General features: G+C 35.9%; 3 protein-coding genes across 4 annotated transcripts in view; 1 reads left to right on the top strand and 2 right to left on the bottom strand.

Moving 5' to 3' along the window:
- LOC120421797 (uncharacterized) overlaps positions 1–13,189 on the bottom strand; it is a 418,386-nt gene extending 405,197 nt beyond the window's left edge. The window contains exon 1 of one of the 2 annotated variants that reach the window (XM_052706538.1): positions 11,995–13,189. The gene's annotated coding sequence lies outside the window, so the exon portion shown is untranslated. The remainder of the gene's footprint in view (positions 1–11,994) is intronic. The other variant, XM_052706539.1, reaches the window with a different exon arrangement.
- On the bottom strand, positions 5,883–6,415 carry LOC120429299 (uncharacterized). Its single transcript, XM_039594527.1, has 2 exons — positions 6,314–6,415; positions 5,883–6,257 (listed from the first exon to the last, which is right to left on the bottom strand). Exons 1-2 carry the CDS (start codon positions 6,368–6,370, stop codon positions 5,934–5,936), a joined length of 381 nt encoding a protein of 126 aa, XP_039450461.1. The 5' UTR covers positions 6,371–6,415; the 3' UTR covers positions 5,883–5,933.
- Positions 7,293–7,679, top strand: LOC120429303 (uncharacterized). Its single transcript, XM_039594530.1, has one exon. The coding sequence runs from the start codon at positions 7,293–7,295 to the stop codon at positions 7,677–7,679; it is 387 nt and encodes a 128-aa protein (XP_039450464.1).
- Positions 13,190–17,842: the final 4,653 nt, after the last annotated feature.

Here is a 17,842-nt window from a genome sequence, read left to right as displayed (position 1 = left end):
TTCAAGGTCAAACATTAAAACGCGTTTTTCTCGGAACGTCAAAATGGCGGGTGCGACATGATAGCACGACGACGTCGAAATTTTGGTCTGAAAATTCAGATTTGGTTATGGAAATAGATGAAAAGATGTATACTTAGTAATCGATAAGAATTTAAAAGCATTAAAATTTGTATTCGGCATACATCAGAATTAATTTGACTTATTAGAGAAAACTGATAAAATTTTAGTTAACAGATCCGCAAAATGCCTATTTTTAATTATTTTTTTTTAAATACTTGGTAAAATATTTACGTTTATTTATAATATTGAACTTGGCAAAAATATCATATTAAAATAATTTTAATTCCGACATCTCAGGCAAATCAGGACAAATGTAAGGAATTCAGACAGCTCTGTTTGAGCCAAATTGTTTACTTATAGTTATGATATCTTTGATTGATTTCGGTTAAAACAGGAACAGAACAAAACAGTTAGTATACCGATTTACAAATATTTTGCACTAAAATATCATGCACAGTGACAGTCATGCAGTGACTTAAAGATAATTTTTAAAATAAAAGACATCGTCAAAGAAATTGTTAAAGCTTTTAAAGTCATGTAATAAAAAGATTAAATAAAAGCAATATTTATATTAACAAGAGACTCTTTCAATTTGAATTACATTGGATGGAAAATTGTGGTTCGTTCAAAATCATAACCACAACAAAGAACAAAAAAACATTTTTGAATTTATGTTGAGCTAAAAACTAATATCCTGGTTTGAACTGAAACGTAGATTTTCACCAATAAATAGTATCGAATTAATTCTATGATTTTAAGCTTAAAAACATAGCAAATATAATGAAAATATACAATTAATTACTGTTTTAAAAATGTCCCGGGATGCATTTTTTTCCCCATTTCCCGGGAGGTTCAAAACCCCGGAAAATTGGACGCCCAACAGGGTTGAACAAAAAAGTATTGCTCAAAATAACCAGTTTAAAAAATTCTCCTTTTTGAAAACTTGTCGGACCGAGTTATCGTCATCTTAAAATTTTCTGCTCCACTCCAAAAAGAAAATGATCTTGGATTTAACATCTAAAAAAGAAATCTAATTTATATTCAACCTACCATGTTTCTAAAGATTCGGCGGCATTTGCAAATTAATGTTGACAAACTGATACCCTAGCTCAACAAATCAGAGTCAAGAGACATTCACTTAAACAACAGACATAAAACGGACTTATTATTTTTGTGTTGAAGGTTGAATTAAAAAAAAGATAGTTTTTTAGAGTGTGAATATTTTTTCTCAGATATTCGGAACATCCACAAATACGAACACGTTTGTGATAATTGGTGAACAACAGCATGCCAAATGAGGACCTTTATTTGGACATTCTCTAGCTGTTTTGCTAGTAAAAGAAGTAATTTTAAATTAAAAAACTGCATTTCAAGACTATTTTATCCAGAGAAGCGTATGTTCTATAACGTTTCATCTAAATATCAGAACGCAAAAAAAATAATTTCCAGAAAAATCTCATTTAAAGGAGAATTGCTGATTGTTTTTGTTTTTAATGCTGTCCCTAGTATTCCAACAAAATTTAAGTTTCGATAAGTAGTTCAAAAGTCATGTATACACATGTGTTTTCGAAATAATCCGGATTTTAGACAAATGGCCATAAATTGTATCAAATAGCATCGTTCAAACATGTAAAAAAAATGAATATCTGGCGACCCTGTCTCAAGTTATTATATTAAAGCTCAAGTGATATTTATATACCTTTCTGTACGAAAACTGTGTCCCAATCCATCATCCGGACTATCGAGTCAAAAATGTCGAAGATCTGGCAACTCTGTCAATACTTTTTTAATTGAACTTTATTGGTTCAATAAGACAAGGACCGTGGTGTCGGGGTAAGCGTGGCTTCCTCTCACCCAGTCGGCCGGGGATCGATCCCAGGCGGTCCCGGTAGTATTTTTTTGGTTCCGTAACTGAAATGATCTTTTCTGCGCACAAACAATCAGCAAACTTAAAATCTAGATGAAAATCATTTCCGGATCTTTAGTGTGGCCAATATTCAGTAAGCAGTGAGGAAGGCTCCTACCACGTAAGAAAATTAAGTTAGTTTTTTTTTCTAAATAAACCAGATTAAATCAGAATCTCGTTACGGAACAAATTGAATTGAAAATTGCTCCATTAATCTGGTGGAATAAAACAGTATTTAAAGCAAGTGTTTTGCTCTGAATACCACAAATAGTTCGAAAATGAAATCCATCTGCATAATTTTTCTGCTGTCGTTTTTCAATTTAATTCTCTCAGAGGTGTAACACAGTTTCGTCCAGATGATTTTAAAACTTAAAAATTTAAAAATTTCAGACGTTAGGTGAGTTTTGCCGCCGCAAAGAGGGAGCATCCGAAGCCGACGAGCTCGTAATGACGGAGCATCGAGCGCCGAAAACGCGCGTCCAAAAGTGCTTCTTCGATTGCGTTCTCCAGCATCTGGGATGGTCGGACGGGAATCGGTTCCTAAAGGAGGGTTTTCTACGAGAAACACGCAAACATGATGGTGAAAACCCACAACAGGGCATACAAGAAGTGGCCGCTCGGTGTGATGGTTTGAAACATGAGGACCGCTGTGAACTGGCCGCTGAAATTGATGCTTGTTTTAGACGGAAATAAAATGGAGCGAATTTATAAAACAAACTTTAATAATGCAGTGTTGTTACCGTTTGGTTTGAAATAACTAATAATTATCGAGCTATGCTTTGAGATTTCGGTCGGCTGGATTAAAAAATTCAAGGTGAAACAAATGTTGGTGACTTTAATTTCACTTTTTGTCACTAAAACTTGATTTGCAAAAAACACTATTTTTATTTTTTTAGTATGAAAAAATAGGTATTGATAAAAAAATTATAATTCGGTCGAAGATTTTTTGCACACTCTGGAAATTTCTGAAAAGTTAACATTTGATGTCTCCTAACATACACAAAAAAAATGTGTTTTTTGCAAATCCAGTTTTAGTGACAAAACGTGACATGTTTACCTTGCATCATTTTTTTCAGTGTAGTCCTTATCCATACCTACTAGAGAGCCTATATGGAGAGGCGAAATGTCACTCTCAAGGTTCCAATCGAACTGTCAAATCGGGGTTCCAATCGAGCAACAAGATCATACAAGAACAAGGTTGGAATCAATTTAAAATAGTTTTTGGCAAAAAACGAGACTTATAACAATTACAAGTATTGTAAAACTGTTGTTGATAATAATCTGATAGTTTTTGTTATGTTTGTGCTTGTTCGGTATTAAAAAAGTGCCAGCACGAAAGAAAAAACTACAAGTTTTTCAACCTTAAATTTGAATGACTTTGGGTGTTTGAAATTTCTCCCAGAACATTTCATTTCCCTATGTAGGTCCCTAATACCTACAACTTTGCCGAAGACACCGAATCGATCAAAAAAATCCTCCAAAATATATAGATTTTTGAATTTTCATATAGAGCAATTCCAGCTCAAATCAGGAATATTTCTGGTACTTTTGTACCCGACTCTCTCCGATTTCAATGAAATTTTGTAGACATGTTATACTAGGCCTATATAAGCCATTTTTTTCTGTATATGGAGCCAATAGTACTCGAAAATAACATTTGAGAATGGCGTAAGGTATTTAAATATTTTTGTATTTTGCAATTTAAAAATTACTGTATCTCGAAGCCGTTGCATCGTATCAAAAAGTTGTCAAAGACAAACTTGTAGGAAATTGGACGGGCTTTCTGAAAAAAAATACACTGAAACAAAAATACACGACACTTCTATGAGATTTTTTGCAATTCCGTCGTGAAACTATTTACTTTTCCTGTCATTCTTGAACGACAAAATAGCCTACTTTTCTGTACCAAAAATAACAGAATCGAATAGCAACACTTTTCAAAATAAATGCTGAAAAGTTCTACTTTTCAGCACTCAAATGGGTGCTGAAAAGTTGAACTTTTCAGCACTTGTTTCGAAAAGTAACACTTTTCAACATTTTTTTGATTTAAACGATTTATTGACAAAAAAATGAAAATTTGACATAAAATTTCACTCAGTGTGTGTTTTTTGGAATTGCAAAAAATGTTGTATGGAACTCGTTGCAAAACTAGATTTTTTCAGCACTCTTCGTATTTATCCAACTCGGTGAACCTCGTTGGATAAATGTACGACTCGTGCTGAAAAAATCCTCTTTTTGCAACTTGTTGCATAAACTACTATTTCAGTTTTTAAGTTTGAAACCTAAATTTGATGGTGATGTCACGAAAGTGGTCTAAAAGTCAAAGTGGTCTAAACGTCAAAATTTTTCAGAATCGATTGTGGGAATCGATTCCCCAGACAATTTTACATAAAAGTCTCCATATTGACCATTGTCCTAAGTCCAATACTTGGGTCTTCACAAGCGGATTTAAAAATAAAAATGTTGAAAAAATAGGTTTTTTGGTGGTTTTGGCAATTTCTATATGACAGACGTGGTTTTTCGGTCTCGTAAATATTTTTACCGGAAAACTCGTCCTATTTCCCATAAGTTTGCTTTTGACAGTTTTTTTTTTCAATTTGACTTGTCTTATTATTTACGTAAGCTTATTTACTATCCAGGTTTCTACCACACTGGAAAAAATATTCTATTTACAGTTATGAGCAATGTGATTTAACTTATATCTGTAAGCCCATACATTTAATTAAAATGCTGTCAAAGACAAACTTATGGGAAATTAGACGAACTTTCCGATAAAAATATTTACGAGACTGAAAAACAAAGTCTGACACATAGAAATTGCCAAAAACCACCAAAAAACCTATTTTTTCATTGCATTTTTCGTGAGTCTTTTTGTAACATTTTAGGCTATTTCCTCAAAAATTTTGAGCGAAAAAAAATCGTGACATCACCATCAAATTTAACTTTTAAACTTAAAAACTGAAAAATCTCATAGAAGTGGCGTGTATTTTTGTTTCAGTGTATTTTTTTTTTTGTCAGAAAGCCCGTCCAATTTCCTACAAGTTTGTCTTCGACCACTTTTTGATACAGTAATTTTTAAATTGCAAAATACAAAAATATTTAAATACCTTGCGCGCTTCTCAAATGTTATTTTTGAGTACTATTGGCTCCATATACACAAAAATGGCTTATATAGGCCTAGGATAACATGTCACCAAGGTTTCATTGAAATCGGAGAGGGTCGGGTACAAAAGTACCAGAAATATTCCTGATTTGAACTGGAATTGCTCTATATCATTTATGTTTGGACAGCTGCCAAATTTGTATGGAAAAATATATGAACTAACTAATGATGCTAAATGGCTTTTTTGGGTATACCCAAGACACCAAAAAAGTTTCAACCGGATTAAAAAATACAAAAATTAAAATTACACAAAAAGACCTATGTCGTAGAGCATTGCTCACATTCATAAAATCATTATTTCGAAAGCAGATCAGACTAACTTGATACAACACCTTGTAATTACTGTTTACTCCTAGCTGACAGCACATTCAGTCACGCACGATCAATCGAGCTGCCCAGTCACGATGATCTTGGCCACGTTCACTCTCACGCTAACCATGGCCCTAACCTGCACCACCAACGCGGGCCAAACCATAGACGAAGCCTGCCAGCAGAAGCTCGGGGCATCCGACGAGGACGTCCAGGCCACCCGGAGGCTCGAATACCCTCTGAACCGGCTGCAGATGTGTCTGTACGACTGTATCTTCCAGCGTGAGACGTATCTGAAACTGGCCGGCAGGCATCGGTTGAACAGGACCGGCACGTGACCCTCAGATAGATTGCGGAGCTCTGTGACGGAATTTTCAACAAGGACGATAAGCTATTTTGAAGCACACGGGATCGAATCAGTGAGGATATTAAAAATAAATGGTCTTTGTATCATAACTCAACTCAACTTTATTGGTATTACAAAATGCTCCAATTTTAGCCACGATCCTTAAGGCACGCCATTAGGTCCTCCCCCAGCTCGCAACGGTCCTCGTTGGCCACACCCTCGCACTGTTTGGCCAATCTGTGCACCCCCTGCGTATGTTTCTCGTTGTTTGCGGCCATCGGAAGTGTGGTCTTCAGGAAACCCTCGCTGTTGAACCGCTTGCCCTCGGCGTCCAAATACCCAAGCGCTTGAAAAAGACAGCCGTAGTAACACTTCTGGACGCGAGTTTCCGGCATTTTGGCCGCGCGGAATGCCTCCACATCGTCGATCGTTGCGCCCTCCTTCTTCATGCACTTTTCCTCCTGTATTGACATCTTCAAGGGAAAGTCGAGATTTATTAAAAGTTTTTAAAAGGTTACCTTTCTCTTACATCCGCAGACACCATAGCTGCAGCAAGGAAAACAACAAAAGCAGAAATCAACTTCATGTTGGCAAAACAAACATTTTCAAAACTGACTTTTGCTTTTTATCAACTTTTTCCCTAGATTTAACAAACAGATTAATCTAAATAATTGTTACGTTTATGAAACGGCATAGAATTACAATAAGAGATATCTCTTGCAGCTTTGATTCTAAAGTGTACAATCAGTACACCAAAATAGTCAACCGCCTACTTTGCCCATGTTCGCATAAATGTCCCATATGCAAAACAGCAAGCTGAGAAAAACGCATTTGAAGTTTGTCCCATACATAAGGCTACGTGTTAAGTTTTCACGAAAAAACTGGATTTCCTCCTGATTTCTAGAACAAAATACTGGATGTTATACACAGAAAAAAAATCAATTCTCGTAATCGTGAATTAAGTTCACGAATGTGAGAACCACGAAGGAATTTATTCATGAGTATGGTACATTTGCACCATAAACGTGAATATATTTCTTCGTAGTTCTCGCATTCGTGAATTTAATTCACGATTTCGAGAATTGTTTTTTTTTTTTTTTTTCAGTGTAGACTCTTTTGAAAGAACACACAATTTTGAACCAAACTGCGTCAATAACTCGAAATCGATGAAAATGCATATGGGACATTTATGCGATCAGGGGCAGTAACTGGTAACAAACCTCGCCGACCAAACATAACATTATTTTATAAACTCTCATCTACGTTTTTCATGTTCAGCCCCTTGCATTGCTAGCCAAAAACATCCCTTTTTCCATCGAAAGAGCTCATCCGTTGATAGAAACAGTTCAGAGAACATCTTGTGATACGTTTCCCCAGCGGTTAACTTTTATTCGTCAGGAGGACGTCATCCATGGACGATCCCTCGCGATAACTGTACATTCCGTTCAACTGCTGCAGTCGCAACATTCAATTCAGTCACACCCGATCAGCCGAGCCACCAAGCCACGATGAGCTGCAGCACCGTCAGACTACTGCTAGCGTTGATGCCTGCTCTCGTCATGTGCCAAGAAGCCCTCGAAGCAGACTGCCAGCGCAAGCTGGGAGCATCCGCCGAAGATCTCCAGATCACGCGGGAACTTCGCCTGCCGGAAAGCCGACTCCAGATGTGTCTGTACGACTGTATTCTGCAGGGGGTGGGATTTTCCGACGGGCGCCAGTTCAACCGGGACGGATACCTGAGCTTTTCGTTGGTCAACGTTGACCGGAAGAGGCAACCGATGGTGCGGGAGATGGGGGAAAAGTGTGACGGGATTTCGAACGAGCACGATTGCTGCCAGCTGGCTGCCGACATCGTGGCGTGTCTGCGGGAGGGAATGTTGCAGTACGCGGTGTAAAAGTTGAACTGGTCAAACAAAATTTGATTTTATAATAAGTTCAAGTTATTTAAAGTTCAAGGTTTTGCCTTCCTCAGGCTCGTTTAAAAAGTAATGATTAAAAAAACTAATTTAATTCACCTATGTGGTTCTCACTATTTACCGAAACTGGGTGATATGATGAGTTTGGATACAAATTTCATCTCAAATCATGAATGAAAAAGTACACAAATATCCCTTAAGTTGTCATAACATGAGGCAGTAGGGTGTAATATGGTTGTAAGGAAAAAAAAGTGTTCAAATTTAGCGAGCACAGCAATTTTTCAGTTCCTTTTTGGGGTACTAAACAACTCCCCAAAGTTTGGGAACGATTGGTTTAGTCCTTACTTTGCGCAAAGCGATTCTATTTTTCAAATAAATTTGTATGGGGGAAACCATTTTTTGGGATTTTGATATTTATAAAATCCACGTTTCACGCTGTACTAAAACCAGATTCATAATCGGATTCTCTGGAAGGTGCTCAAAAACTTTTCCGAAGAGAGTATGGTGCTAACTTGCTCCTAAAAAAAAGATACAGCGTGTTAAAAACTCGTCTAAACGTGTTTTTTGCGCTAAGTGAGGACTTAACCAATCGTTCCCAAACTTTGGGGGAGTTGTTTAGGACCCCAAAAGGAACTGAAAAAATGCTGTGCTGGAATAGCGATTTTAATATTACACCCTAATGAGGCAGGGTTGCCAGATCTTCAATGGGTTGGACTCGTTAGATAGGTCTTTTGAATACCTACCTAATGATGTATAACATGCTGGGACTTGAGTAGTTTTTTGGCCAGTTTTCTAACATTCCGATGTTTGCGAAAACACATTTTATACATAGCTTTTAAAATAATTATCGAAACTTAAAACAAAATGGCGCAGTATGGGACTTTTTTTTAAGAATAATGAACATCAAATTCGGGGCGCACAAAAATTTTGGAACTTTTTCATTAAAATACAAATAAATAAAGTGTAAATATGGGTATCCGGCGCCGTCGCTCCGTGCCGTACTCAAACACTTAAGAACCCAGGGCGGCGAAGTCCTTGTAGTTAAAAGGAAGACACTAGTGGTTGGTACTAGCAATAGTGGCCGATAGCTAAAAAGTCAACTTCATTTTTACATGTTTTGGAACACGCAAAAAACGAGTTCCCCGTATATATCAACGAAATAAACAGTAATGAAGTAGATAACAGATGAGTTTACGTATATTCAACAATTTGTATTGATTTTTGACAGAGTTTCTTGCCAAAGACTCCAAATTACTGTCTTTTTCAAAATGTGCAGTTTTCTCATGGAAAAGTCAAACAAATGTTGAAAAGTTGCAAACTAAAATGTTGAAATTTTTTTCTTATTCAAATTCAGCATAAGTTTCATAAAAATGATAATTTTGAAGGTAAAAAAAAATAAAAAAAAAATCATAGGTTTACGCTACTTGTTCATAGGTGGCGACTTGTGTCTTTTAGCTGAGCAACTCTCTACAAAATCGGCCGATTTCGACCTTTTTTATTTTTATATTTTTTGATTTGGCTCAAATTTTGTGGAGGCCTTCCTTCTGGCCAAAGAAGCTATTTTGTGTTATTGGTTCACCCATACAAGTCTCCATACAATTTTGGCAGCTGTTCATACAAAAATGGTACATAAATATTCAAACAGCTGTAACTTTTGAGTGAATTTTCTGATCAATTTGGTGTCTTCGGCAAAGTTGTAGGTATTGTTGAAGACTATTGAGAAAAAAAATGGTACACGGAAAAAAAATTGCAGATTTTTTTATCAACTTTTTTTTACAAAAACTCTTAGCTGCAAAACTTCTACCTCACATCTATAATTGAAGGAAAGAAGTTTCATGTGTTTTATTTTTTATATTTAAGTTGCAGTTATAATGCTTGAAATTTCTGAAATACTAATGATAGATCAAACATTATTCGAAAAATTATTGTTTTACGATTATTGAGTGAGAACAAATCTTGACATTAAAAAAATTGTTGTTCTAAATTTAATTCTTTTATTTTTGATAATAATATTTTCAAAATCAAAAATTTGATAGAAGCTTTTATAAAAGTCCTTTTTGCAGAAATGTGAAACATAAGAAGAATAATACTTCAATTGTTGGCTACAAATGCACAAAAAAGACTAAGTTTTAGTAGATAAAAAATTCAGGGTTTACTTAACGTTGTAGTTAATCTTATCAAAATTTTAATGAAACAGATAATTCTTTAAAAAAAAAGTTTAAACAACTTTTTTTGTTCTAAAAACCATACCATAATTTTCAAAATAATATGTGAGTTAATATTTGCTACAGCCTTCAATTTCAATGATTTTTAAAGGTCTCCAAATATCAGCAAAAATATGATTTTCGAACTAAATCCAAAGCATTTAAAAATTTCAAAGAAACATTAATGTAAAATAAAAAAAAACATATCTAGATTTTTGGACAAGGGACTATCCATCAACCAAGTGGACACTTTGAGGGGGGGGGGGGGGGTTATGGCGATTGTCCACACTCCATACAAAAAAGATTTTTTGTATGGACAATTGTCCACGAAGCGGGGGGGTCGAGACTTCCAAAAAAGTGTCCACGTGGTTTATGGATGGTCCCCAAATATGTTTATCAATGTTTTTTGTAGGTCCGTTGCAAAATTTTACGAAATGTTTACGAAATTTTGAGTGCAACCAGCTGGAAATATTTTAAAATGCAATCCCCTGTGTTTATAAATATAATTGACACGTAGGGGTTCATTCAAAAATTATTTTCAATTTTTGTGAAATTTTGTTGTACAGTTCCACAAAAAGTTTATATTTTCGGCGAAACAAAATTTTCTCAATTTTGATACTTTGAAAACTTATAATTGCAAGATAAAATAATGGTTTGTTGTTTTTAAAGAATATTTTTTCCACTTTTCGAAAAAACCTACAAAACATTTTTAGTCATACTGTTTCGAAAAAACCTAAAAAACATTTTTTAATCATCCTGACAAAAAAAAAGAAAGAAAAGAAAAATCTACCTGTGTGGATCAATCGGACCGCGCACTGGACTCACAATCCAGAGGTCGCCGGTTCGAATCCCGAGGTGGACGAAAAAATGCTAAGTGTAAATATAGGTATTCGGTGCCCTCTCCCCGTGCCCATACCTTCACACTTAGCAGACCCGGGAGGCGGAGTCTTGTCGCAAAAAGAACGATACACGCCTGTGGATCCGTTGACGAAACCGCAAGGTTTAAGAGGGCCACATTATAAGGTGTTACGTCAATTCCGTTTTTTTCCGTCAAAAAAAGTTGAATTTAGGAATGTTGAAAATGTGATAGGTTGAATATTAGTAATATTAAAAAATGTGTACAAATGTGAACCTGATGAATATCCATCAGAAACTGATGAAAATTCATCCTTTTTTGATGTAACATTTTTTACACAAAATCTGTCATCATTTTCTGATGAATATCACCATAATTTTTTTCTGTATCCTTTTTAAATCGGAGTTTTTTTAATTTTATAAAATTTTCAAAAGTTGGGTACCACAGGTTTGCGGGAATAAAAATGAATTTTTCAATTTACCACAATTTTTTGTGAAAATTTGAGTATTTAACACTTGAATGAAAATACAGTGGACTCTTGCTATGTCGATATTGAAGGGACAGTCCCGGACAGCGGGAGGTATCAAATTATAGAAAAGAAACCAAATCATGCTACTTGAAAGGAAGCTGGAGCAATATTGATATCGAGAAGATCAACAGCTAGAGAGTCTTTTAATCATAAAAAATATAAATGCACAATTTAGTGCCGTATTATGCAATTGAAAAAAATGATTTTTTTTAATCTTAAAAAAATCGTTTAAACCTATGTGCATATTATGCCGAAAAAATGCGAATTCCTACTCCGACTCCGACTTCAGGCACTCAAAAATACCCTACTCCAGCTCTGAATCTGATTCTTGATAATAAGACACTTCTGTCAGTTACATAAACGTGCTCCATAAATTACAAAAAACATAATTTTTTTAAACCCTACATTCACTCTCAATTTTATTCATACCTTCAAATCACAATATTTGATTTAAAAATTTGCTTCCGTAGCTCATAAAACCCACCACGACAAACGATCTTTTTTTTGCAAAAAAAAAAAAAAAAAACAAAAGGAAAGCATGCTTTCATGGCCCGCACATTCACGCTGCTTAAATTCCAATTTTCACCAGGCTTGGCCCGCGCCAAATTTCCCCCAATGGGACCCCCATATCCCGCATTTTTCAAACTGCCAATTTTGGACTACCAACTAAGACTAATGTGTTGAGGAGAGGGAGGCAAAACTTACTTTGTCCGAAGGATGCTTTCGCCGACGAGTTGTGATATGTTGTGTTGTGTTGGGCTTTGAGCGCGTTCAGTCACTTTTTCATGATTAGGTTAAGGAACTACGTTTGAAAATTTATTACTTTAACTCTGTAGGTTATGTTGGAATATTTTTCACACTTATTTTTTTCTTCTTGGTGTAACACTGAAATACGCATAGCAGGAATCACAACTACTGATTTGTAACTTTTTTCAACTTTTTATTAATATTTAGATATGCTTCTTAAACTGACATTCACTTAAGCACTACGAGCTGCACCTTAACCTTATGATATGATAATTCTCGTAACAATAGTTGAAGTTATCCTAGGAAGTAGCGATATGTTAATCCACAGATGTTGATATGTATCGGTATATGCAGGATCCGCAGGAAACTCTGACTTGCCAACCTTTTAGCGAATCACTCCGGGGGGAATCCTTTGGAAGACCGAACTTCACTGATATGTATCGGGGATATCCACAGAACGTAGGTAATTGACTTTGACTCAATTGGGCAACTTCACCATTCCAATGTGTGTTCACCAGCTGCAGAATCGCTATGCAAAACGGCTCCGACGTCACTTCCGGCGGAATAAATTAAGAACCCTCCAGCAGAGTGGACTCCTGGCCTGGGCTGCACACGTTAGCATTCACCACCACACATTCCACCACAGGTCAGATTTGAATTGCAAAACTGCTTGGAATCACTTGTAGTTGCACTACACATGGTCGCTACCGCTTCTGCTATTCCACAAGCTTCGGAACATCCTCTAGGTCAAACCCACCTCTCACACACACCCTCTCACCCCTCCAAAAAAGTATGGTTCCAACGCGCGCAAAATCGTCCACGGAACCACGGAACTTCAAACGCGGACGAATCCACCGGGATCCCCGAGCGATACCATTTGACGGAACGGCCGGAACCTCGCGACGACGGCGACTTCAGCGAAACCACGGAATGACCGCGCGACGGCGTATCGACGAAACGGACGGCTGGACAAAATAACCCGGGAAGAACCGAACCGACGCGATGAACCGCGATGAGGCGGCGACGGGACAAGACAGGACACGACCGGGACGTACCGGAGCACACGATAAACTACCGCAGCAGCAGCAGTGACCGTGGAGAACCCTGGGATGCGTCGTCGTCGTGGCACTCAGAGGTCGGTCAGTGGTCTCTCGCGGTTGGGTGAGTGACTCGGCGCGAGACCCAGAACAGCTGATTCTGGCAGGCAGGCAGGTTCGACAGAACTCCACGCTCAAGTGCGCATGATCGGGACGCGGGTGCTCTTCGTCGACGGTTTTTGGGAGAAGTTGATGCACGGAACAGGAAGGTCCGGTGGAGTTCCACGGCCACGTGGGAGTGCTGCTGAGTGTGGAGAAAGAGCGTGTGTGGGCAGATAAACGGATCAAAACAAAACTTGAGTGTGGAGCTTGGAAGCGCCGGGAGGACCGTTAGGTGGAGGGAGATTGGAACTTGATATCAACTTCGAGGGGTAACAAAAAGAATGATATCCTTGTATGGTTGAACTAAATAAAGATTGACAGGCGAAACTGAACTAATACTAAAAAGACATACCAAGCTAGTAAGTTTCAAGTACCATGCGTCTCCCTAAATAGTTGTCACTTCCAACATTTCGGAGGAGACGCATTATATTTAACATTTCCCTAGCAAGCTGTCTGCTCAAATTGCTCTTGCATAAACTAAGAGGCATCCAAATTGATTTTTTGCCTTTCTCACCTTACTGAGGAAAGGCTATAAAATTACTCGAAAAACGAAATTCTTAATTTGACCTCCTGGACCCACCTTCACGTATACCTATCGACTCAGAATCAAATTCTGAGCAAATGTCTGTGATCAAAAAAATTTGCACTGGATTATCTCGGCACTGGCTGAACCGATTTGGACCATTTTGGTCTCATTCGATCCATCTTGGGGTCCTATAAGTCGCTATTGAAAATTATGAAGTTTAGTTAAGTACTGCAAAAGTTATGCTAAAAAACGATTTTAGCAAAAGTCCGGAAGATTGTAAAAAGGGTGTTTTTTGTAAGAAACCCCGTCATGTTATAAATTTTTAGAAAGGTATTCGAAAGACCTTTTGAACGAGTTCAAAATGTTGAGGATCTGACGATTCTATCAAAAGTTATAAGCACTTAAGTGTTATTTATGAACTATTTATAGGCCGGATCTCAGATAATTTGATGAAAACGTTGTCCGGATATATCATGCGACCTGTCGTTGGATAGGCAATCAAAAGACTTTTCCAACGAGTTCAACAGATTGCCAATCTGACAACCCTATGAAAAGTTAAAAGCACTTAAGGGTTATTTATGAAATTTTTAGAAGCCGCATCCCAGATAATTTGATGAAAACGTCGTCTGGATCTATCATGCCTTTTGTATCTATTTTGGATAGCATTTCCCTCTAAATGTGAGGAAGGCACCAACCACCTAAAGGTGGATTAAGTAAGGTTTTTACAGTTGAAATCGTGAGACAAAAGGGTTTAAGGAGCCATCCATAAACTGCGTGAACACTTCAGAAGAAGGAGGGATTTGAAATTGGTTATGCTCCTTAAAAAAATAAGTAATTGCATGGTCCCATATTGAAACCGGTCGATCACAGTTTATCGTCTTGAGGAACAGATTTAATCAACACTGGTACAGTGTATTTTAGAGATCAGCCCCCCAAGAATCGGATACGGAAAATATCTAAGTTTTAAGGGTTTTTTATCGGGAACCCTCCCTCCTGGACAATTTTCCATACACCCAGAACTGGACATCGGCATACGAAAGGATAAAGGGCACGATTCGGTAGTAAAATGGTACTGTGTGCGGACTGAGAGGATAAATCCCGAAAATACCGAGAGTACTTTACTCGTGGGTTCATCTTCAAAAAAAGTTCATCTAATCTAATCTAATCTAATCTAACCCTAGCGCAGCCAGTCTTTCGAGGGCATCCTGGAAAATGCCTTAGGTTGATTAACGCCTAGCATCCTCTTATCATTATTAACAATTGCAGTGCCCCAATGCAATAAATTGCTTTGAAACATCACAAACGTTAAAGCGGCCAGGCCAACTGCGTAAAGTTAAACGCAAAGATGATTCGTTGAATTGGATTGAATTTGAACACGAATGTTCAAACAGCAGTACAATTCTGAATCTACAGGGGAGGAAGAAACGCGGGGATCCCCCGCTCACGTTTCTGTTTGTTTAGGCAATTTATCGTTGGGAGCCACCATGCTAAGAAGTTTTGGTGCTCCGGGACCCTCTAGGGATGGGACACTGTATTTCCACAAATGCCCTGGACACTATTTGCCGTGGTTATAGCGCCACAACTCGCTCTCTTCAAAAAAAGTTCATCTATCAAAAAAAAAGTACCGTTACCGAGACTCGAACCCAAGACCTTCGGCATATTGAACCGTGCCTTTGCCGTATAGGCCACCATGGTTCGGTGACAAAGTGGCGGTCATTTGTCCATATAAGCCACTCAATAGGATGAACTGTTCCAATGAACGAATGAACACGCGAGAGGACTATACTCTCGCAAAATTGCACTTACCTCACGTTTTTTTTCGTGAGGACTATCCCTTTGTTCTTTTACTTTGGGTGTATAATAAAACAGCATTTCGTCAGTTGTGTGCTATCTTGTGACAACGACCATTTAGTACTTTTCGAGAAAATCAATTTTTAAAGTTTGTTGGTAAATAATTTCAAAAATGAATGATAGAGCCAAACTATTAAAAGCAATCGGTTCGTATACTATCGCTTAACAAACGCTCCAAGTTTCAACTAATTTGGTTACACCAGTTAAAAGATACAGTAAATAATGTAAACAAAAATCTGAAAAGCACGTGTCACAAGTGTGTTTGGAAAGTAAAATTGTACTACGTGTCACAAGTGTTCACAGAATTCCCATACAAACTAAAATAAGTTCAAATCAATGGTTTAATCGACTTAATGAGTATTTTTTATAAACAAAAGGTTGCATTGCCTTTAGAAAGTATATGTGTACATAAATTTGTGAAAAACAAGAAAAAAATTTCACATTTTCCAACAACATGTATGACGTGTCACAAGTGTGCACAATCATTTTGATGATAAATTGGTCTATATCACAAGTGTGTATTGCGATAACCGGGAAACGGAAGCGAGTTTCCAAAATCGGGTTAAAGCATCTTGTAGTGTTTGTTAAGTATAGAAAAACGTCATTATTAACTCATTTTCGACCAAAATGGTCTATTAGGATGTAACAAAAATGACTTTTTGGCGGGCATTCAGGGGTTTGTTCCGGTGGGCATACTGAGCCTTAATCCAAAATATGAGCTTGATTGGACGTAACAGGAGCTGGCGCTCCGCCCTTCAATTTTAAATGGGATTTAACCCGTAAAAAAAGATTTTTTTCAAAAATGTCACTTTTTGAGGCATTTTGGCCACCAATGCGTTTACCAAAAACATCACTGGCGTGTAGGCCAGATCCTTGCGCATCTTTTGGTATATATAACATTGAAGTTTGGAGCATCCTGGAGCTCGGTACAGACCTTCAAAGTTTGGCATTTTTTCGAAAAATCGGTCCCAGCAAAATCAAATGGCGTCTTGGGCGTCGCGAGGTGCGACGCATATCTTTTTTGCCGGGGCCGATTTTTCGAAAAAATGCCAAACTTTTCGGTCATTTAGGTCATTTAGGTCATTTTTGTCATTTTGGCCATTTTGGCCATTTTGGTCATTTTGGTAATTTTGGTCATGTTGGTAATTTTGGTAATTTTGGTCATTTTGGTAATTTTGATCATTTTCGTAATTTTCGTAATTTTCGTTATTTTCATAATTTTCATAATTTTTGTGATTTTCATAATTTTCGTAATTTTCGTAATTTTTGTATTTTTTGTAATTTTCGTAATTTTCGTAATTTTCGCAATTTTCGTTATTTTCGTAATTTTCGTAATTTTCGTAATTTTCGTAATTTTCGTAATTTTCGTAATTTTCGTAATTTTCGTAATTTTCGTAACTTTCGTAATTTTCGTAATTTTCGTAATTTTCGTAATTTTCATAATTTTCGTACTTTTCGTAATTTTCTTAATTTTCGTAATTTTCGTAATTTTTGTAATTTTCGATTTTTTTTTTTAATTTTTGTTTTTTTTTTTGTTATTTTTGTAATTTTCGTAATTTTCGTAATTTTTGTAATTTTTGTAATTTTTGTAATTTTTGTAATTTTTGTAATTTTTGTAATTTTTGTAATTTTTGTAATTTTTGTAATTTTTGTAATTTTTGTAATTTTTGTAATCTTTGTAATTTTTGTAATTTTTGTAATTTTTGTAATTTTTGTAATTTTTGTAATTTTTGTAATTTTTGTAATTTTTGTAATTTTTGTAATTTTTGTAATTTTTGTAATTTTTGTAATTTTTGTAATTTTTGTAATTTTTGTAATTTTTGTAATTTTTGTAATTTTTGTAATTTTTGAAATTTTTGTAATTTTTGTAATTTTTGTAATTTTTGTAATTTTTGTAATTTTTGTAATTTTTGTAATTTTTGTAATTTTTGTAATTTTTGTAATTTTTGTAATTTTTGTAATTTTTGTAATTTTTGTAATTTTTGTAATTTTTGTAATTTTTGTAATTTTTGTAATTTTTTGTAATTTTTGTAATTTTTGTAATTTTTGTAATTTTTGTAATTTTTGTAATTTTTGTAATTTTTGTAATTTTTGTAATTTTTGTAATTTTTGTAATTTTTGTAATTTTTGTAATTTTTGTAATTTTTGTAATTTTTGTAATTTTTGTAATTTTTGTAATTTTTGTAATTTTTGTAATTTTTGTAATTTTTGTAATTTTTGTAATTTTTGT

The sequence above is a fragment of the Culex pipiens genome, chromosome 1 (assembly GCF_016801865.2).
Source record: "Culex pipiens pallens isolate TS chromosome 1, TS_CPP_V2, whole genome shotgun sequence".
In the NCBI taxonomy this organism is placed as follows: Eukaryota; Metazoa; Arthropoda; class Insecta; order Diptera; family Culicidae; genus Culex; species Culex pipiens.
This window is presented reverse-complemented; position numbering and strand designations above follow the sequence as displayed.

Bases quoted from the DNA above. Each gene is read 5' to 3' on its own strand.
- LOC120429299 (XM_039594527.1), bottom strand. From the start codon at position 6,370: ATGAAGTTGATTTCTGCTTTTGTTGTTTTCCTTGCTGCAGCTATGGTG. The intron at 6,258-6,313 runs GTAAGAGAAAGG...TTTCCCTTGAAG, and splicing joins CAGCTATGGTGTCTGCGGAT to ATGTCAATACAGGAGGAAAA.
- LOC120429303 (XM_039594530.1), top strand. From the start codon at position 7,293: ATGAGCTGCAGCACCGTCAGACTACTGCTAGCGTTGATGCCTGCTCTC.